At 46.6% G+C, this 23,011-nt stretch overlaps 1 protein-coding gene across 4 annotated transcripts in view; it reads right to left on the bottom strand.

Moving 5' to 3' along the window:
• Positions 1 to 236: 236 nt before the first annotated feature.
• ACOT7 (acyl-CoA thioesterase 7) overlaps positions 237 to 23,011 on the bottom strand; it is a 146,698-nt gene continuing 123,923 nt past the window's right edge. For all 4 annotated transcript variants that reach the window (XM_031963725.1, XM_031963728.1, XM_031963727.1 and 1 more), the window contains one exon: positions 237 to 668. In XM_031963725.1, the coding sequence (XP_031819585.1) occupies positions 561 to 668 (108 nt within the window). In that variant the 3' untranslated portion in view covers positions 237 to 560. The remainder of the gene's footprint in view (positions 669 to 23,011) is intronic.

The raw sequence follows: 23,011 nt of genomic DNA, 5'->3' as shown, positions 1-23,011 counted from the left end.
TCAGATACAAGGAGAGAGGGAAAGCATATCTGCCATCCACCTACCAAGTATTTCTCAAGCATCACTTAGGCAGCAGGACTGCCCGATAGTGAGGCGTCTTAGCTGTGGAGGTGCTTACATTGACACTGTTCTCATGGCAACAGAAACCCCCAGAGCGGAGTGGGGACCCCCCGGACTTTGGCTCAACCCACAGAGGGCCCGAATTGCACCATCAGTCAGAAGCAAAGACCACTAGTCAGAATGATTAGCTCCAGCCACAATAGCTTTATTAATGTCATTGTATTCTTTATATAACTTACAATGAACACAGTAGAATTTCCTAAGTTTTTCAATGGAATGACTTGAGATTGTTTGGAATAATACTGTATAGCATTTATACTGGAGTAATATAAATAAGCTTTGGTGTATACATTTTCGGAATATACTGTAGGTTAACACTGCATTACAAAGACTTCACAGAACACCAGTTTTTAACGTGAATAGCATTTCTTGGCCAAGTGAACCAAACGACTTCTTCCCAGCTGCATCTTGGGGGGAACGGCTGGGGCTCGGGGCAGAGGTCACTGCTGCTGCGGGATGGCGTCTATCTGGGCCTGCCGCTTGGCCTTCATCTGCAGGTATCGGCCTTTGCCCTCCTCAAAACGCTTCTTCTCCTCTTCGGTTTCTACCTGTTGACCGTGAACAAAGGGAAGGGTCAGAACACCAAACATCTCATTTTCTCTTTCTTTTCTTTCTATCCCTCCCTCCCTCTCATCCTCAGTCCAACCCTGGGGGAAAAAAGGAAACACAAACCTTCATATAATAAATGTCCTAAATCAATCGAAGTCCTATTTCCAAATACCCCTCATTGGACCCCCTGAATCTATGGCCTTTTAGTCAGGAGGGTGTCGTGAGCTTCAGCTGGAGTCCACTATCTTCCTACAACTCCCCTCCTCCCTTGACCCCTCAGCTCTTTCCCAGGCCATCTCCTCTCCATGAGCCACTCCCAGGTCTCTTCTCCATCCCGATATTACTCGCACCATCCCCTGTTTTTGAGCAGCTGTTCTCAGGGTGTGTTACCCGGCCTCAGCTGGGCCTCCTCCCCAGGGGCTCATTTTCTCCTTCCTCCAGCCTCCCAGCCCAGAACCAATCCTTGAGTTCTAAAGACAAAACAACACAATTTGCCTGAAAACTCCCTCTTCTCCTCCCATCTCCTAACACTCGGGTGCCTTCTGGCCCTCTCTCCATCCCTATCTCACCTGCGGCCTTGCTCCTTACCAAGGCCAAACAATCTCATTCTCCCCCACCTCCTCCAAGAGACTGGCTCCTCTTTCATTCCAGTGCGCTCCTTTCATCTCCCTCAAACCTTCCCTTCCTTCCCCATTCTCCAAAATCCTCAGTTGATCCTTCCATCCCTGCTATGCCACCCTCTATCTCTTCCAACAAAAAGGCATCCGTGGGCTAACTGGAGTCTCCATTTTCCTCTCTTAATCTCCCATCATTTGATTTTTTATCTCATTTCACCAAAACTTTCCAAAGTTTGATCTCTAGATGGCCAAATTCAATGGTTTTTTCTCAATCTTCATTCTCGCCAACCTTTTGTCTCTTGACATTGTGGATCCCCGTCCCTCCCTCCTTGATACTTTGGGTTTTCAGAACCGCACTGTCCCTCCTGGTTCTCCTCCAACCACTCTCTTTTGCTGGCTCCCTCTTCTCCCTTTTGCTTGGGAACCTCATTAGCTCCCAGGTTTTCTATCCATAGTTATGCAGTCTCTAGCCATAGCTGCCTTTTAGACATTTTGAACTGGATGTCCAGAGACATTATCCTTCTTCCCCAGTTTTTCTATTATTTTGAATGAAGCACCCCCCTCCCTCTCTTTCATCCCTCCTCACAATCTCTCACGCCCCAGGTCCAGTCTCTTGCTAGGGCTTGTTGCCATATCTTTAGAATATACCACCTTCTCCCCACCCCCTTCTGCCTGGACCGCTCCACTAGCTGCTGCTTTATTTACTTGCCTCAAGTCCCCCCCCTCACCCATCCCCAATCCAGCCACCAAAGCGCTCTTCCTAAAGCGCAGATATGACAATGCCATTCCTCAGCAAACTCCAGGGGTTCTCTATCCCTATTTGGGATCTACTACAAAAGGCCTCCATAACCCCTGTGGCTGTCCTACACGACTCCCAGTACCGATTCCGCAGCGCTGGCCTCCTGGCTGTTCCTCCATCTCATCTCTGGGAATCTTCTCTTACTGACCCTCACGCCCCGAACACCCGGTCCCTCCTCATCTCCACACCCCACCCCTGGCTTCCCCAGTTGCCTTCCTTCGGTCCCCCCAAGTCCCACTTTCCCTAGCACCTTCCCTCTGCTCATTCTTTCTTTCTGGTTTTCTTGTTGGAGACGACAAATGCATAGGCTCCTCCAAGGCAAGGGCAATCCTTTGCCACTCTCTGTACTCCCAGCACTCGGCACACTGCCTGGCACAGAGTTCACCGACTCCATCTTTCAGAGTCGGTCATTTCGACCGTCTTGTTGTTACTGAATAAATGGCTCTCCTGGTTTTGTTCATTTCACTGTCCCAGTTCACATAATCCTTCTGAGAAGTTAATTTCTTTTTCAACCAACTTCTGTTGTTCCATGTGCCTCAAAAGAGTCTGACATCTAAGGCCTTACTAGGGAGAGGGGAGGAATGGTTTCCTTCTACCACAAGTAGAGGTTGCCTGTGTATCTCTAAACCCAACCTGAGCTTCCAAGTTCCCACGTCTCCCCTTCCAAAAAGGTCTGAGAAACGACAAAATATACTCAGGAGAACAACTACGGAACATCAGGAAGCCGCTCCTGGGATGCCCGTGACGAGGCAGCTGTCAGGATTGGTATATGTGCTGGGGCTTTCTTCCTGGCAAGGAGGCTGCCAAGATTGCCGGGAACCCATGAGAGTGGGAACAGTGGAGACCAACGCTGAAAATTAATGCCAAATGAGCTCTTTGTAGGCCCTCATGGCCATAAATTCAGCCAATTAGTAAATCTGAAATGCTTCAAGAACAATTTATATCATTTTCAACTACAGTTCTATATATCATGCTGAGAATCTCCCCAGCAATGAGGTTTGTGATGGGAAAAAAAAAAGACTCACTTTTAAGTGCATTAAAAAAAAAATGAATGAGTTGGTGCACAAAATTTGGAGACAGAGAAACTGATCGACGATCAACTAGTCTAGCAATTCTCTACGTGTGTTCTAAAACCCTTTTGAGGGGTCCACAAGGTTAAAAGTTGTATATTAGATTCAATGGATTTACCAGTTCCCAAACCCTAGACAATCCAATTCCTACCCAAAGACCCTAAGTTCCAGTTTAAAGACTTTATATAATTTACTCTGAAGTACAACATCTTCAAGGAGTCCAGAAGCATAGAGAAGAAAATCAGTCAATCGGGGGCAGAATCTCTTCATTTCTAGCAGCTATTTTTAGTTTTGAGTGTTTTACAGATTAACAGTGTATTTGCAAAGATGACTACAATCAGTTTTAGAACGTAATGTCAGGTTATACCAAATATTTCCTCCCCCTCAGACATCTCTGAAATTGTTCTCTAAATGTCATCAGGTGTAATTGTCAAAACCTCGCATACTCAGAGCCTATGAAACTTAAGGATAGTTGATGAAAATGAATTTTATTGCTGATGGTGGTTCTCCTTCTCCCTTTTGAAACTCCCAAGGAAAGCTGGCTGGATTTTTTCCCAAAACACTTAAAATTCTCCCTCACGCTAAGTTCTCTCTTCAGCTGGCTATTTTCATTACATTTCTAAAGATAAAAGCAATTTTATCTGAAATACCTTTCAGTGAACTAATTAAAAAAAAACAAACAGTGAGAGACAGTGTGATAATGGGAAAATCTTTGGGATGGAAACGAGGACAGCTGGGTTCTAGTCTTTTGTTCCAACACTACCTATGCAATCCTGAACAATTAACATGAATTTTATGTTTTCGTTTCACTGTTTGTAGAACATGTTTGTTCATAGAGAAGGATGAATTAAACAAGATAGAAAGGTTCTTTGCAAGTCAACAAGCAATTACAGAATCACAGAATTTCATAGTTGTAAGGGACTTTACAAACCATCTAGTCCAAGCTGTATTGTAACAAAAATCAGACTCTCCTAGATTGAAATCTGGGAAAGGAGACCAGAAGACCACTTAATCCCAACCCTCTATGATATCCCCCAACAAGTAATTGTCTAATCTTTGCTTGGAGATCTCTGGTGAGGAGGAGCCCATTCTACCTTATTGCAAGTCTTTCTCTTTCTTCTACTCTAAATTTGTTCTACTTGAGCAGAATGAGTAGCAGTTACAAAAACAATTCTTCTTCCACATGACAGCTTTCATGTTTCACTAAGTCTGATCCTCTTCTGAGCTAAACATTCCTAATTCCTATAAGCAGCCCTCACAGGTTATGACCACAAGGTCCTTACTCACACACATCACTTCCCTATGAAGACTCTCTGGCCTAGCAATGTCTTTCCTAAAAAGTCATGCCCATAATTCAACCCAATATTCAAAGATGATCTTATCAGGACAGTGTGTGATTACAGCCTTCCAATGGCCCCAGATGTTGTCCATACCCTCTCCACCCAGCCTCAGATTATAGTATTTTTGGGGGGGGAGAAGGGGAATTCCCCCCATAACACATAATTGCCTGCTGAGTGTGTAGTCCATTAAAACACCATTATCTAATCATGGCTAGTAATTTATCATGGCTCTCCTATGTTTTATCTGTAAACTTGATTTTCTAAACTCAAGTGTAAGATTTTATATTATATTTATAAAATTTCATCTTTCTATTAAGAGTCGAAAATTCGAGCCTGTGAAGGTCCTTTTGGGTCCCAGTTCTGTCATCCCACAAGTTAAGCTATTTTGTATCTTCTGCAACTTCATGTCATCTCTACCTTTTATCAAGTCATTGCTAAAATTATTAAACAATGCCTGGTCTAAGGACAGGTCCCTGGAGTACTTTATTAGAGACTTCACCCAAACACGATGGTCAATTACTAGTTATCCTCTGGGCAGATCCATTTAACCCTTTGGCACTTATTTAACTGTATTATTTCACATCTCTCCATTTTATCCACAGGAACAGTATTAGAAAACTTATCAAATTCTATGCTAAATTCTAGGTACACAATCTACCAGTCTAGTAACATTCGCTTCTGTCAGGAGAAGGGAAATCAGGTTAGTCTGAAGAGGAAGTCTTCTCTGCTCTCTGAAATCCACATTTCTTTTTCTAGATACTCACAAAATTAGCCACTTGGACGTTGTAAGAGATCAAAGTCAAGCTTAGCAGCTTATAGTCTGAAGACTTCTTTTTCTTCCTTTTCCCTCCTTTGTTCTTTCTAAGATCCTTGGCTCCAAGGAGGCAATGACATTGGTCGGCTTTTGGTACCTTGGCAGATAGTCATCTGTGCCTCATCATGACGTCAATTCACCAAGGCAGCTTGGTGCTGTTGCCCTCTCCCTACTGATCCTGGGTTTCGGCTTTCTAGAAGCCATTTGTGTGGAGTCCCTTCTAGAGCAAAGATGCTTCTCCAAAATGGATGGCTTTGTCATCCTCTCAGTTTATCAATGATCTACTGGCCAGAGGCAGAGATCCCGGTCTTTCTTTGATCCTCTCTTCTCATCCTCAATATGGCCAAAACCCTTCCATTTGTCATCCTTCTTCCCTAGATCTCTCAGACTGCTCGAGTAATCCTAACTCTATTCTTCCAAGCCTGCATCACATTTCTGAATGTACCCTCAATCACCTCCCCTTACTTCTACAGTGTGTACCCTTCTTAAATCCAAGTTGGTCTTTGTGAATCTGCAGAACACTTTTACCAGTCCCCCCCTTTTTCATCATCAGAATTTTCTTTTTATATTTTCGATATGGCACTCCTAACATCATCTCATTTTTCTTGAAGAAACTTCCCTTGTAGAATTTTAGATTATGATGGGATCTTTCCACCTTAACCCTTTGAAATCGGTCCTCCCAAAGTCTCCTGTACAGCTCAGATGATGCTCAGTTTTCTTGTCCATCACTACAAGGTCTAAAGTGGGGCAGCCATTTCCCCTTAAGGTAGAAATCATTTCTACTTCAGTAACCAGTTCCTCCTTATTGGAAAAAAGCAGACCCAGAATAAATCATCTTGGGGCTTCTTTCAGTTCTTGAAGAATCCAATTATCATTAAGAAAATCCAAGAAAGTATTGTATTGCTTGCTCCGTTGGCACAAGGAGAGCTTATGTCCAGATTGCTTGAAGGCCTTCATGGAGTATTGTTTGTACCCTTGTCATCACCAGAAATGGGCTATGGTCATCAGTTCTGACAAGTCCTATGTATGGATCCCCAGAAAGATAACTGACTCCTTATTTTAGTGGTTATTTAAAGCTGTCATCAAGCTAATAGACAATTTCATGTTTTCCATTAACTCTTTCACAAGCACCATACTCTTCCTTTTGGCTGTTGTCTTGGGGAGCCTCAGCAGCGGGTGATCTTTTTCTTCTTCTTGCTCAGTTCAACTTTTTGAACTTCAGACTTCTGGCTTTCTTGGCCATTCTACAGAGAGACCTCCATGATAGTCTTCTGGGATTCAATGGCTCAGTCCTTTTCTTTTGTATTTCTTCCAAGGATAACTGCTTGTGTTTTCTCCCATGAAAGGCACTTCAAACACTCTGCTCTGGATTCCCCTTTTAAAGAAATATATTTTTCATTCAAGAACTTTTTTCAAGCTTTTCCATTGTTCTGAGCATGGATGCTCCAATTGCCCAAATAGAACTATCCACTGAAGTTATAGAGATTGACCTTCATGGCTTATGAATATTAGGGATGTGGCAAAGAGTAAGAGGCAGCTATGAAAAGGATCCTCCTTGTTGTCAAGACCACTACTCATCTCTTTTTCCTCTAACCTCCTGGGAAGCCATTTTACCTTTCTTCTTTGATGGCCCTCAGTTCCAGAAAAAAGGGATGCAATTGAAGTCTGCAAACTATGATTTATTAAGTTAAACTTTAATTGCAAGCAAAAAAAAAAATGTAATGAAATCTTTAGTTTCCATATTGCCTATATTTTTCCCTGTCTCTTTTCCATGCACTCAGAGAGACATTCTTTGCCAAGGTGGAGAAACCCACAGATGTGGAACATTGTAAATGATGCTCATTTTTCTTAATATATTAGTTTGATTTTGTTGAATTTTTCTTTCCTCTTTAAAAAAGAAAATCTGTTAAGAACTCTTGTTATTTCATACTCAGCTTTTTTTTTTCGTTTCATTGAACTCCAAATATTCAATGGTTCATTATCCTTCTTTTCTCTTTGCCATTTTTCCACCTTCACCCTCCTGTCATATAGCAAGATCACCATCTGTCTCTTCCAGATTCTTTTTCTTCATTTTTTTTACTGAGACTTTTCTTTATTTTTTCAAAAACATTCTACAAGATTTGGTTGAGAGCACAAAGGTTTTCTTTGAGCCCCATTACCTTCTCTTTTAGGAAGCAGCCTGCTCTGTGAACATAGACAGCTCCCTGGCCTTCCTAGAAACACAAACATCACACACTCTATGTAAATTAATGCAATATTCTTATTGGAAATGAGATCCTCTCAATCTTCTCTTTCTCTTCCTTTAACTTGGGAAGGTCATTGCAGCCTAAAAGAAGGATACTCCCTCTCTTTCTCACTCACATATGCCAGAACTAGAACCAGATGCTGTCCTTGCATGGAGGAGAAAGATCTTGAATTTAATTCTCAAGCACAGAACTGACAAACATATGAATGCAGAGTATCTAAAAGGAGCCATTCATTTTGTGAGTGTCCCTCATCTCCAACCATGTGCTTTTGCAGTAGAGCAGTAGAAAGAGCAACCTGGGATCTCCCACTACCCTTTAGAATCTACTGACCTAATTGTAATGTCTATTAGTAGTATAAAAAGTGGGGACAGCGGTGGTTTACAGAAGGTCCTGGCCAGAAAGAAGTCAGGGGAACATGGCCTAGATCAACAAAGAAACCTCCATATTAGAGAGATGTTGGATCATCTCACACCAACTTTACAGGAGAGCTGCTGGCTGTATACTAGTATACTAGTCCTGGTGAAAATGGTTTGGCCAAAGCGCAGCTAGGCCAAAACAGGTAACAGGTACAACTCTCTTTTCCCATTGTCTGTCCGCGGGGTTCCAGCTTCATTTCAAACTGTGACTCTGTTCTCTTTATTTTGTATGATGATGGTTTCATTTTTTCTTCTTCTCCTAAGAATCCTTATTATAATAATCCTAAACTAGTAATCAACAATTTCAATCCTACAATAATAGTATTAGTAACATCATTCCTGAGCATTCAACAATCCAACCTGATCCCAATCCCTCTACTATGTCCTATGTCTATGCTAAAAACTGGTGACAAAATAACGACGATAAGCCTCCTTGGCTAAGAGCTAAGCCACCTTAGCTCTGATTCCAACATAGTCACTCACTTGTTGTGGTCTATACCTGGGAAACACGGACACACACGTTTCCCATCTTCCTGCCTTCAAGTTGAGGAGATGTGGGAGGTAATTCCCTCTACTGAGCATTTATAACTGCTAGAAAAAGTCCTCTGAGGTCAGTTCATCAGATTTCCCCTCCTTCCCCAAGCTTTTCCCAACTACTCTGACCCTAATCTTCTCTGAGCCGCTACTGAGCTACTATAGATAGCCCTGGCAACATCTTATTCATGTTATATTTTTCTCTTCACCAGAAGGCAAACTTCTCGAGCAAAAATGACCTTCCCCCTCTCTCACATTGCTGAGAACACCTCACAGAGTCCAAAAGCAGATCAGGGGATAAGTATTAAGTTGAGCACACATCCTCTTGCTATTATATTTTATAGTCTTTTCCCCAAAAACTCAAGGTCCCTTAGAAGCTCTCATCTATTTGAGGGGCTTCACGGGGCCAACACAGCCTATTTCTACACGGACATATGGAAAGCAGCCCCACCCCCCTCCCTATACCCCAGAGAATAGAGTGCCTTCTCCAGCGGTACAGCAGATGATCTATTAAACACATAGGCAGAGCTATTCCAGAACCGTAATAAACTTTACTTGACCAGTTTGCAAATAGCTCAGCTTTGCTGTGTCTATAGATACCTGTGGCTGGTGGTTCCAGAGCTAAGAGAGCATAAGAGGAGGAAGATATTGATTAAGGGTTTATGGCCCTGCTAAAAAGCTTCTTTTTGTTCTGACGTCAGGGTGGCACGACTGCCCAGAATATCTTGAAAGTGTCTTCATAAATAAAGGCAGCCCGGTGGCAGAGTGGAATGAGTTTGGGCCTGGAGTCTGGAATTCAAATCCAAATTCACATTTGGCCTCGATACTTATTAGCTATGTCATTCCAGGCAAGTCACTTGACCGCTGTTTGTCTGCTTATTACTTCATTTATAAAATGGGAATAATTATAGTATCTACCTCCCATTATTGTTGTGAGAATCAAATGAGATGATATTTGTAAAACACATAATCTGGCATACAGTATATTATATGTAATATATTATATTAATACAATAACACCAACCAAAAATCCTGGGTTTTCAGTAAGGCATTCATCCCCCTAAGCTTATCCTGGCACAGATGTAAACTTGGGCTGAAGAGGATAAAAGTCACTGCTCACTTAAATGCTATTTCTCTATTTCCCTTCTCATTTCCAACTCTATACACATACACACATTAAATGAAGGAAGCTCATGGGAAGCAGGTGAAGGTGACTTCTCTACAGGATGAAAATCTGAATTAGGAAGGAAAAAAAATCATTTACAAGCAGTAACAGGAAGAAACAGCATGGATTCATCCTGGAAGGAAGCTCCAGGTGGGGAAGGCCTGGGTCGAGGAACAGCTTTGATTTTGCAGAGAGAATGGGGGTGGGGATCAGGATCTAAGGAGACAAAAATCTCAGGGAGTAAAGATCAAATCTCTTCTTGTCCCTTAATGTTCAAATAAGTAAACAGAGTCCTCACTCAGCTGCACACTAGACAGACTCCCCTGCTGGCTAGGTCGGCATTAATGAGCTCATGCCGGGCTTTTTCTTGCATCTGAAATGCAGCAAGCCCAGCAAAGAAACAAAGCAGATGCGTCTCCAGGAAACATCTGCAGGCTCCAAGCCTGCCCAGATGTGAGGACTGCTGTCCTGCCCAGATGACATAAAACATGGGCCTAGATTACCTTCTGAGGAGATGAAATGCTAATTTAATCAAAATTGACCCTTCCTTCCCTGCAGTAAGACCTCGGCATGAGTAAGAGATTCCCTTGGGGACGGGGGGGGGGGGGGGGGGGGGGAGAGCCCGGAGGAGCGCTTGGGGGCTGTCGGGGAGCATGGCAGCCGGGCCACGGGGGCGGCCGGGCTCGGGGGAGTTATCATTCCTATCACTATGACCCAAAATGGCTAGCCGGCCTTTGGCTGGGAGCCACCTTGGGTGTGTTTCACTATAATCTGCATCATCCATTGAGGATTTATATAGGAAATATTTGGAAGGCCAGAAAAAACAAACTTTCCCATCTAGGATGGGAATAATGGATTGAAAGCAGGCCTACTTTACCCAAAGGTGATGGACAAGCCCTCAGGGAAAGAGCATCTGTGCATTCTGATTAGGAACCAATGCTCCGGATTCCTCCCCCTGGTACCCACTAGGGCCGATGGTATCCGACCTATTCCATCACATGCTCCAGGTCCCTAAAGGTCTGCAAACCTTGGATTTCATGCTGACAAAAGATTCTGATGCAAAAAGTACAGTGGAAACTGGATGATGAGAATCAGAAGGAAAAATGTGCACCACAGCCTGTCTGCCCACCACAGGGCCAGTGTCAGGAAGCTCCATGTGCTGGCTGGGGCCTGACAAATGTTTTTTAATTCTCTTCCTCCTCCAAATATGTTAATAACTAAATTGCTGCCAGGAAAAAAAAAATATCTGCATTTAAAACATCCCCGGCATATTCACAAACGTGCACAAAACCCACAGAGCAAACACTCCCTTGAGGATGCATTTCCCAGGAACTGCAAAAAGCCACCCCAAATGACCTCAAGAAGCTTTCAATTCCGTCTTCAGGAGGGTCTGCCATCAGGGACTGTCACGTGCATTTGCTCCCAATACACCACCACCCTCGGATCAGATGGGTCTGAATGATCTGGTGCTAAAGTCCAAGAGCTCAGGGGGAGTGAGCTGGGTCACAATCTCTCTCCATGATCATTTTTTGCCCCAGGACAACAGAGCTCAGAGCTGCCCCACATGAGGACCATGATGGAGAGAAAGAGCAGACTCTTCCCCGGGGCACTGAGGCTGCAGAGTGATTTCTCAGAATCATCCCTGAAATCTTGTTCCCTACACCATGCTGCAACTGGGGTTTAATGGCCTTTAACCCGTTGGGGATTGGGACAGAGCACATCTCTATGCTTAGCTTGTCCGAACTTGATGCCATTTTAACCAACATTATTATGGTGAATAAATCTGGTGAATATCAGAAGAACTTTGGATAGAGGCCAGAATGGTTTCTTTTGGCAGTAGAGTCCGGAAGGCTCTGCCTCCAGTTTGAGAGAACAGAACAGAGACCAACAACGGCCGGTTTCTGCTAGCTCGGCAGGGATGCCCAGCCCTGCTGTGGCCCTACTGCAGGGGTTGGACCATCCTGGCCTCCATAACCGCTGCACAAAGAAAAGTAGACACCTCGTAAACACCCCCAACTCCAATGTCCCAAACCAGCGTTCCAGAATCCTTTCCCTCTGGGTTCACCAAGGAACAGAAAAAGGTGACCATGGGAGTTTTTTTTTCTGTCAGCATACAGCAAGGAGGACCAGGTTAAGGCTAGAATGATAATGACAAAGCCAAGAAACCAGATGATCTTCTCTGAATGAATGAAAAAGCATGTAGTAAGTGCTTGCTATATGCAAAGCACTGAAGATACAAAAAGAAAAGTCTGTCCCGCTCTCGAGGCACTGTTATTTGTCAAGATGTGGAAAAGAATACTGGCATTTCCATGATAGTTCCAAAAAGCCAAGAAAAAGAAATACATTTTTGTCCTTGTTTGAGGATGACAAAGGACAGGAGCCCAGAAAGGTTGAATGCAAATCTAGCTTCAGACACCTCCTAGTTCTGTGACTCTGGGCAAATCATTGAACCTCCATTTGCCTCAACTGTTCAATGGGGACGTAAATGGCACCTCGCTCCCAGAGCGGCTGTGAATGAGATATTTGTGAACTCCTGAGCACAGTGCCTGGCACATAGTGGTACTACATAATTGCCGGCTATGATTACTCTGGTTGCTAATAAAGGACAGTATCAGGTAGAGAAAGGCAAAGATAAGTATCTGTGAGGGTTTTAAAAATTGTTTTAAAATTAAATTTTACAAAATTATGAATGTTAATAAATACCAAATAAAATGGGCATTTCATACAATAGCTAACATTTATGTAGCACTTAAATTTTTTTTCATATCTATAGTATATTAAGATTTGCAAAGCACTTTACAATTACTGTTTCAATGAACTAAAAGAAAGTTGCTGATGAGAACTATCACAATGTGGAAGGGAAGTGCTTTTATTAGTAATCCTATTTTACAGCTGAGCAAACAGGTAAAAGAGATATAGGAACTAATCTAACACTAGAGCTAAGAAGTCTCAAGGCCGGATTCAAACTTTCCGAGCCCAAGTTGTATCCACTTGGCTGCCGCATGAAAAAGGGGATTTTACATGAAACTGCAAATCTCTCTTGGGTAGAACTTTTCTTTTTTGATAATGAGCAAATTCAACTGTTGACTTCCAAAGCCATCCTGCTTGTCTCTAATTCATGCTAGCTTCCTTCTGTTGTCTTCTGTGCGCAGGACCCTTTTTTCTTTTTTTCTTTTTTTTTGCTTTCTCCCATCTCAGTTCCTCCTTCTTAAAACAAACACCTCCCAACAAAACCAGTCCCCACGTCGGCCTGTCAGAAGACATGGATCTTGTTATGTCTCTCCCTCTCGGTCCACTTGGCAACAGGAACAAGCAGCTCCAGCAGTGAAAAGCGATGCGATTGTGGTCTCCTCCAAGGCTCCCTCTGTGTGGGAGGGTCTGGGGCTCCAAACCATGCCATGAACACTTGGCCAGTGGGGGGGATACAGGAAGGGTTGCCATAGAGAAGGACCAGAGCAGGAGGGGGGCCTTTGGGCTTGACGAGAGAACCCTTCCACCATTACAACTGTGCTGACTGATGTGGAACGGGCTCTCTCTCTTGCCCACAAGACCTTCAATAATGCCGAACCAAAATTTCCCCCAAAATTTTTGGGTGAAAAACCTTCTGAGTAAGAGCTTAAGAAGCCATGTTCTCTGTAAGCCTGCCAATCAATCTAGGCACCGTATGGGACTCTGGGAAACCTGCTCCAGCCTCTCCACTCACTTCCAGCCTAATGGTGGAGATGGCACAGGCTGGATGCACACCAGATCCAGGGTTCTCTCAGCAGGGACCAGTAACTGAGGGCCTGGTAACAGTTCCTGCAGTGGGAAGGCAGGCTGGGCTCAGTGGGCCAGGAGCTTTCAACGCCAACAACTTGGGAGCCCGATAAACAGCCGGAAGACCGGGTGACTTTGGACAAAGATTCCCCACTGGGCAGGACTGCAGCCTACGTGATCTCCACGAAGTCTAGCAAATTAAAGCGAGCAAAATAAGGAACCTCCCAAGCTAGGTTCTGGCTCCGTTTTCAGCTTGTTTGTTAAAAATAAGGTGAGAGTCGCAACAGGAGCCACTGCTTTGTGCTGCCAACATCGCAGCGTTTGAGGAACGAAGAGCCCGGTGAAGGAGAACACACAGACGGAGATAGAAGCTCCTCGTTCCCACGCTTCTGGCAAAAGGAGGCTGAATCCCAAGCGCCTGTGAGACTCCTGCAGTCGCTGCCAGAGTCCGGCATTAGTCAGAACGAGAGAGACACTAACTAGAGACTTCTCGGGGAGGTTTCTTACACTTCTCCTTGACGTTCTGGACCAGAGCCATCAGCCAGGAGCTACCCTGAGACACAACTAATAATTCTTAATCATGAATATGCAAGGAAGCAGTCCAGAAAAGCTCTGGCCGAGGAAGCAGCCTAAACCTGGTAGAAAAGGAGCCAAATGGAGTTTTCAAATTTTCTTCTCCTTTCCAAGCATGGTGGCATCTTGGAAAACTTGTGGCATTTTCGTGAAGCTCCACATTTTGAGAGAGCGCCCAGACAGAAAGACGAACAACATTTTGCCTCATTATTGTCAACAAAAATGTATTGAGCGCCTACCCAACGCATGTCTCCAAGCTAGGCGCTACTATATACATTAAGACAGTGTTTAGACATCGTAGACTTCATGGTTCTAACCGGAGGACCAATCCCCTGCGGCTGAGCCACCCATCTATAAGGTCTTGGTTTGCTTGGTGGCGAGAAAACAGGGGTTTATAATACGATTGTCAAGACAATGCCAGAAGAACCAAGTCAAGTATGTCAGTCATTGACACAGCAGGTAATTTAGGGCACAAATGAAGGCAGGCAAAATAAGGGCAAAAAAAAAGAGAGGACCAAGAGAGAAGACCATGAATCACAGAAGACCATAAAATTGGAATATCACACAGTGAATCTGCTACCTCTGAGGCAAAGCTGTGAGCCAGCCCTGGCTGGAAGGAATTACTGCCCGAGCCAAGGGGCAAAGGGAGAGGAGCGAGGGGACCGAGAGGACCAGCTGAAGGCGTTTTCCAACAAGCCTGGCGGGATTTGTGTTTAAAATACATCAATCTCCAATACTTACTTGTCACATGTCAAACATACAGCGACAGAATCAAGCAATCCCCAGGGGACAGAAGTTACCAAATCTGCCTCTGCAGCTAAAGCTGTTAAGCCATGGGCCGCGATACCAGACTTCCACTCAACAAACAATTCGGGGTTTCAGGAGAAGAATCCAAGTCATAGAATCATGGCGTTAACCCCGAGAGGACCTCAGGAGTCATGGAGGCCAGCCTCCCTCATTTGGAACTTGTCTCAGGTCAATCTCAGATCTCGGGCAATCTTGCCACTGAACCACACTGGCCCCCTAGGAAATGAGAAGTTTCTGGTATCTCATCACAAACCCAACATTGGGGGGGAAGGATGTTTGTCTAGAAAAGATTCACTTCAAGGCTCATCAACAACCAGAGGGGAAATTCATCTGAATAGCAAGAGTAAGAAAGTTGTGTTTATCACCCACTTACCCAGGCGATCTCTCTGTTCCAGCTCTGCCAGAGGCAGCCTCTCTGCAGCTCCAAGAGCAAGCAGGGAGTTAGTAGGGACTAAGCAGCCTGGGGCTATTAGTTCAAATATATTTTTCCCCCATTATTCGAATGACTAAGTGGAACCCCCATTTTACAGCTTGGTATGGAGATAACATAATGAAACAGATGGCTAACTGGCATGTCACACACCCCCACACCCCAGATGTCTCCCTAAATTTCCATTTCCTCCTCCCTACTAAACACACACACACAAAATAAATAAGTGGCAGGAGGGCAGGGGGAGTAAAGCATCCTTTTGGGGGAGTTAGATTTTTTTCCAAGGGCCGGAGGTTGGTGCTGACAATAAATCTATAGCTACAGAATCAGCCTTCCTTCTTGGGGCACAAACTTCTCTAACAGCCTGGGGGGCAGAGAAGTTGGGTTACAGGAGAACCCACAACTTGGACATCATGAGAAAACAAAGCCAGCCATCTCTAAGCACTAATGGCAGATAGAACGTGGTATTAGACAAGTACCTTGTGACCTACGACAAAGCCCACAAGGGCAGCTCAGGACAGACCCAAGGGGGCAGCCAGAGAGGTCCTGGCTCAGGCCCAGCTTTGCCACCGGACTCACTGCTGACCCCAGGCTAGGCAGCTAACCTGGCTGCAGCCCCTTTCCTTCATCTTCAAAGGAGGAATAATGTCTTCCCCAACTACCTCCAACTGGGTGGCTGTTCAGAATCAAATGGGATCATGTATAGTTGGAAGCTCTTGGGAAACTAAAAAGTCCTTAAATACATAAATGTCAGGGCTCGTTTGCTGACCTGACACTATGGGAATCTACCTAGCTTGCTTTGAAGTGACTTGCATATCCCTGTATTTGCTGCTTGGGATGAGAAACAATGTGGCCACAGGGATTTTCCCAGGTTCCCTGAAAGAGACTTGGAAATACCTTCCATTTGAGTAGCCCACTTCTGCCTTCCCCTTAGACATTCATGAATGCCTTTTCCCTTAGTTACACTGTGGTTCCCTAGATGTCTTCTTCCGTCCTTCTCCCTCCCTCATTCCTCCTTTTCCTCCTTTCCCTCTCCCCTCCCTCTTTCCTTGCACCACTATCTTTCTTCATCCCCTTTCCTTATTCTTTTCCTTCCTTTCGTCCCTCTTTCCCTCCCTCCTCCCTCCCCCCCCTCTTTTCCTTCTTTCTTTCTCTTCTTTCCTTTCTTCCTTCACTCCCCTCATTCCTTTTTCTTCCCTCTCTCCTTTCCTCCTTTGCTTTTTCTTCCTTCTTTCCTTCCTTCCTACATTCCTCCCTTTCTTCCTTCCTTCCTTTCTCCATTCCCCCTTTCTTGCTTCCTCTCTCCTTCCTTGCTCTTTTTTTCCCTTTCTTCTCCCCCTCTTCCTTTCCTCTCTTCCCTTTCTTTACATCTTTCCTCAATCCCTCTTTTCTTTCCTCCCTCCCTCCCTCCTCCCCTCTTTCCTTTCTTCCCCTCTCTCCTCCATCTCCAAACTGCCGTCTTCTGGGCACTCTTCCACTGGAAGGGGAAATCTGTGCTTTTCCAATCTAACCATCACAAACCAAATGTTTTAGATTTTCCATTTTCTGTGCTTTGAGAACACACATTTAGAACTTGGCCCATACAGCAAGTGACTAAATTCCACTCTTAGTAAAATCAATAGCTTGTCCTTTTTGTAATTAATGAATGTCTAGTGCAATGAGGGTTTCCAGCGGTGGAACAACAATTTCCTGTAAGCCTGAGGGACCCAGGCTTTCTTAATTAGTGAAACCATGCAGAGTAACCTTGCCTGAGTCTACAAGAGGAAATCTAAGGGGCCTCTGGACAATAATGAATACGAGTTAGACAGGTACAGATTATTGGGGCTATCGAATGCAACCCAGTGTGCTTGCTGCATGCAGGGTAAGTGGCCTGTAAATGCCCCCATGCAGCTGCTCCCCATCAGAACCTCCCAGTACCACTTGGCTGCCTCCAGTCACCACTGTCTATGCAAACTCTGGCTTTTACAGACATCCGCCAGGGACAGCTCTGGCAGTTTGGCCAAGGAAGCCCTTCAAGCAGCCTTCTGTGCCCTGGCTCTTGACCACAGTGGCTGGAAGGACACTTCCCACGGCACAGCACTGCTGTCCTGGGTGTGTGCATCTGGATCAATTAGCTCTACAGCAGTTCCTATGGAAATATGGTCTGAAAGTGGCAACCTCTCATGGGGAGCAGCCGGAAATCTCAGGGAGTGAGATCATAGCTGAGTCATAAACACCCCTCCCAAGGGGTCTTCTCCTCCTCTCGCTGAATGACTAAAAGAACAGTCCTGAAAATAAAATGGTCCCCATGTGCCACAGTGAGGGCTTCCATGGCCAACAGCAGCCCATGCAGAGTGACAGGTCCGAAGCAGAAGAGGCTCCAAATGAGAAACTACCATCTTTATTTCTTGGTTCATACAGACGTAGCATCAACTTCCTGCGAAGCCCAAAGTGCTGTTTGAACAAGGATGAAAGCTTCCTTCCCAACTGGCATCCCTCTCTGCAAGCTGCCGAAACTGATTTGAGGATTCAGCTCTGCTAATCCAACTTCAAAGACGCCAAAATAAAACTAAGAATTAAATACATTTAGAAGGAAAACACTAATAAAGCTGCTGCTGAAATACAGTCTACGCCAACAGCATGCCCAGTCTACCCCCACCAGCTGGGCTCTGGTCATCACACGGACCCTCTGGCAGACACTGGGAACCCAAGATTGTCCTAGAAGCTCAAGGCAGCAAGGAGCACCTCAAGGCCCCGAGGACCATCTAATTCCAAACTCTTCTGCTCCTACCATACACTAGAGCTATCCAGATAAAAGTGTTCTATGGTCATGTCTTTATCAGGGATATGACAGTATAAACAGAAGGCCATAATGCGAGGAGGGCACTTGTACTGATTAAAGCTGAGGGTCATGGGAATGAGGGCATTCCTGGCATGGGAGAAGGACCCATGAAAGAACGTGCAGGAAGTACTTGGCAAATGCCATCCGAGACAGCCCGGTGCCCCTCAGCAAAGCTCTCCTAGTACCTTCTCAGCTCCTGGAACCTCTCTCCACCTGGGGTGCCCTCCCCACTCCGAAGGAGGGGCTGTCAGAGGGACAGGCCCCTTGGGCTTTCAGCTTTCAGCACTCACCAGAAACCAGCTGCTTTTCCTACTGGGCACAGCAGCTATAGGAAGCTCTGCCCTTTCTTGGAGGGTACAGTGAAAAGAGTGAGGTGAAAGGACTCCATCAATGTGAAGGATTATTCTTGCGACTGGAGGAGATGACTTGGAAGAGCCGACCACAGAGCACAGGACTTACTGATAATTGCAAACAGTCTCTTTCCTCAGCACACCACCAATGCCCATGATCCTCAAGGGCCTGACCTTCCTGCCTCCTCCCCAGCAGGCCCTGCTTTTCCCCATAAACTTCCCTGAGCCTTATCTAGGGCAGCAGAAATTCACCCCAGTTCGGGTGAGGTATTATGGGTAGAGGGAGGACCAATTTATCTGTTTCAGCTTCTTCACCTCCTCTAGTTTATGACTCAGTCAGTGCCCGTGTCCCGTTATCTACCCCCATCTCACCCCACCCCCGTGTTTGATTTTCAAGTGGATGTGGGAATCACAGGCCTTCAGGACTCAACTGCGCACTAATCAATCACACAGTGAGCTGTGGGGCTGGAAAACGAGAGCAAGCGGCCAGTCATCCCTCACCACAAGATGGACTTGCTTCTAAACACATCAAAAATGAGAAAAGAGTAGCCATTCCATGATGGGCCAACAGGCGCAAGTATCAGGCAGATGAATCCTATCTGTGGGTTGGCAGATGGACGCGAGAGCACAGCATAAAGCCTCTATCGGAAATGGCAAAACCGCCCGCAGCAGTTCACCGAACTTTCTGAGGAACAAAGCCTCGCCAAGACCACTGCACAATTCTTAAATTAGTCAGCAATGTAACGCCGCTCCCAGGGGTCATTTTAGCTAAGCCAAAGAAGGAAATGGATGCAGAGACTATGCTAGGTAGGCGCGCCAAGTCAATGACACAGGGTGTCCTAGAGGAAAGAACACTGGATCTGATCTTCAGCACGTCCTTCAGAGGGATTCATCTCACCTTTATGATCTTCCAGGGGTGGAAGAGGGAGTTCTTGGTTCTTCCTTTGCCCCATGGGATTGGATTGCCAGTCAGGCAGACACTTGGGAGTGATGGGAACCAACAATTCTACTCCTTCCAGAGAGATGTAAGACCACTAGGACTCAGCATCTTCCTTGTCCTTGTAGCCGCCCTGGCACGATACCCCCCAGACCTGCGCCCTTTGTCCATAGTCTCCTCATGCCCCTGAGGAATCCTGCCCCTTTGCCACCTGCTCTCCTACCTCACTCCTAGGAATTCTGGGCCTTTTCACCCACCCAGCAGCTGAATTCTTTTATGTGCTGTCTCTCTCCCCCAATTAAGAGTGAACTGATTAAGGCTGATATTTGAGATTCAGTGAAGAAAAAATTAATGCCATGAGAAACTGCTCTTCCTAAGACAGTGTCAGAATAATTACAGATATATCTTCTCACAGGGATCAGAGATCTAAAGCATTTGAATAATCCGTGAGGAATACAGTGCCTGACTATGCTTTGACCTCCGACTATATCTTATCCACTAAATTCCACTCATTGGTCAATGAGCATGTATTAAGTACCTACTATATGCCAGGCATGGTGCTCATTGTGTAAGATACAATGACAAAATGAAATAGTTCTTGATCTTAAGGAGTTTATGGTCTACTGTGGGGAAATAAGTCCATAGATAAATAAAAACAAAAATAGGTACAGAAGCAGAGGAAGGACTCAGCCTTGGAATCAGGAGGAGCTGGGTTCAAATCCATGGACACTTAAGCCTCACTAACTGTGTGACTTTGGGCAAGTCACTTAACCCCAATTGCCTCACTCCCCCCCAAAAAAAATTAGGAAGAAAAATATGTCCCAAAGGGTAAACTGGAAGGGTGGGGGAGAGGGAGAGGGAGTGCTATGGATGGGGAGGAGGGGACAGGCAGGCAGTGGGGGGCAGGAGAGGGGCCCAGGTCCAGCACAATCCAGCTGCTGGATCAGACCAACTCCAGCTTATCCTGCTGGCAGGGGAGCCACAGAAGAGCTGGCCTCCGGTCTCACTTGCGAGTCCCATGAACCCAGACAAGTGAAGTCCGGGTTCCATGCTCTGAATCAATACATCAATTAACTAAGCTCTGAGGGGAGTGTAGGGCAGTGATCTTCACAGCTTCAGGGACAAAAGTCAAGTTCATTCTGCACAGGATTAGATTCTTGACTGGAAGGGGGGAAGGCGGGCGCTGGGCTGTGTCCATCAGCTCTGCCCTCACCAAGACACAATCTCTGGGTCCGCCACGATCCAGCAAGGCCAAGTGCTACCATTGCTTGATAATGGTTACAGGCACCTCAGACACCACCTTCTGCTTATGCAAATCCAAATGCTCTTTCCTACCGCCTTCCGCAACAACAGCTGACAAAGTATTCTTTTCTGGTTGGATGTCAGCTGGGACTGGTCACCACCTGGCTAAGGTTCCCAATCACTTCTGTTTGCTGAGCCGTCCTTTCTCTTTGTGGGAGCTCAGGTAACAGGGACGGCCGCCCTCCCTCGCCTTGGTTCACTTTGCAATGCTCGTCCCTCTCTCATGTGGGCCCTGATTCTCCCCCCTCCCAGACTGGGAGCAGTGCAGGTGGAGCTGGTGGGCCTTGCAGCACCTCTGCTCACTTGGAGGCATCCACTTTTTCCACTTGGTTGGAAGCGGGTGGGCTGTGAAGGACACAACAAGGATCCCTGCCCTCCCTGGCTCTCAGGTCACACTGGTGGCCTCCTGTCCCCGACCTAACCTGCCAAAGGGTTCGGGCCAACAGCCTCCAGGGACAGGCCGAGGCCACTGCCCTCGGAGCGCAGGAAGTGAGGTCTGGAGCAGAGCAGGAGCCCACGGGGGCATGGCTAGCAGGCAATGCTGCCCAGGTGCCTGGAGCCGCAGAGGCTGCCCGAGGCTTCCTACAAGGTCGGCTAAACAAAGAACCAGCCAGAGCACCCGAGGCCTCCCAGGGCCGGCCTCAGAGCCGCCCAGGACCAGGATGCCAAAGCCGCCGTCTTCTGCAGCCACGAGGGGGAGGCCACAGGGCCTCCCACACAGAGGCACCCGAACCGGGCTCCCTGCGTTCAGCAGGGCAAAGCTCAGAGGCCGTCGCCACAAGCGCCAAAGGGAGAAGGGAGGGTCACCCAGGAGCCATGCTCTCAGAAAAGCATCCCCACAGGCTGCTGACTAATTTCTAATTAGTCTGCAAAGTGCTGGGAATGCGAAAGGATGTCGTTCTTCCAGCAGGGCATCTACCCAGCATTCAATACTCATCAAGAACAGCCCAAAATGCTGCGCTGCATTCCGTGTCTGTCGCCAGCAAGCCCTGTGGCTGGGGGGGAGGGGGGAGAGCTAAAAATAGAGAGTCGGCTGAAGAGCTGACAATAGGGAGTGGGGGAGGGACGAGCAGGGCTTCTGCACCGGCGTACAGGTGTGCCGAGCCGTGGCCCCCAAGTCCAGCAGAGCCACCGGCTCAGGGACAAGTAAAGAGATAAGCGAGACCCTCAGACATGGAAAACCCTATGGAGGTGACCGTGTAGCTGGACGTGTTCTCCCTCCGAGTCCCTCCTCGCTCTCCTCTGTCTCTGTCTCTCACACACACACACTTATCCTCACTCCAGAGCAGCACAAGCTTGTATTGTCTGTTTTCCAAGCACATGGACTAAGCCTTAATTGGTTTTGAAGACACCAAGCTACGGCTCGCCGCATTCCCAGGACTCCCCCCTCCTCTGAAATCGAACGAACAGCAGACCACCAGGGCTCCATATTGAGTTAGCAGGAAATAACCGCCCAAGCCCACATGGACTGGCACATCTGTGCGATTTGGACATCGCCGGCTAGTCCCGAAACAATTCAGTCAAACACATGGATGACTTAGCCAACTCCAACAAACAACTGTCAATCAAGTCGGAACGCTTTAACCCCTGGGAGATAATGCATTTATGGCGGGAAGAGTCGGGAGCTGCCCGGGTCCGAGCTGCACCAGCCGGGCACTGGCCGGGGGGCTGTGGGTGAGTCCTCCCAGAGCACGAGTTGGGGCCTTTACGCTTTCCTTATTGACAGAGCGGATTTATTGATGGCAGGTGGCCCCGCGAGGGTGCATAGGACAAACACCACCAGCTTAACACTGTCCTTCCCACTGCAAACATACACAGTTCCCCGGTGCAGCACCAGCTCTCGGAGGACAGAGACGGTCTGGGTTTTGTCAGCACCCAGCAGGGCACTGGCACATAGGCAGGGACGTAAACGCCACTGAATTAAACTAAATGGGTACAAAGGTTGTTACAAACATTAAAATGCTTTGTCAGCTGTATTTTTTTTAACTGTAAAACTCCCCCCAAATACAAAGCTCCAGACACGGGGGCTGCCGGGTAATGATGATGATAGCTGACATCCACATAGCGCCTACTCTGTGCCAGGCACATGCTAAGGACTTCACAATTGTTGTCTCTCTTGATGCTCACAGCCCTCCTGGGAGTGAGCTGCACAGAAGGCCATTTAGGTGGAAGTGACGAGCGTCCCCTCTACCCTCGCGCACCACTGACTCATGGGGGCTGGTGCCCAAGAAGAGTCGAAGGGGCTCATCTATCCAGTGCCCAGACTAGTGGACCCCCTTCTTGGGTCCTGAATAAGCCAGCACAGCGACTGCCGAGCCGGGGGCAGGGGAGGGAGAATGCCGCAGGTCACGGGTTTCATTATGAG

This window comes from Sarcophilus harrisii, chromosome 3, assembly GCF_902635505.1.
Source record: "Sarcophilus harrisii chromosome 3, mSarHar1.11, whole genome shotgun sequence".
NCBI classification, from domain to species: domain Eukaryota; kingdom Metazoa; phylum Chordata; class Mammalia; order Dasyuromorphia; family Dasyuridae; genus Sarcophilus; species Sarcophilus harrisii.
Note: the sequence above shows the minus strand (reverse complement) of the source record. Positions and strands in the feature narration are given on the sequence as shown.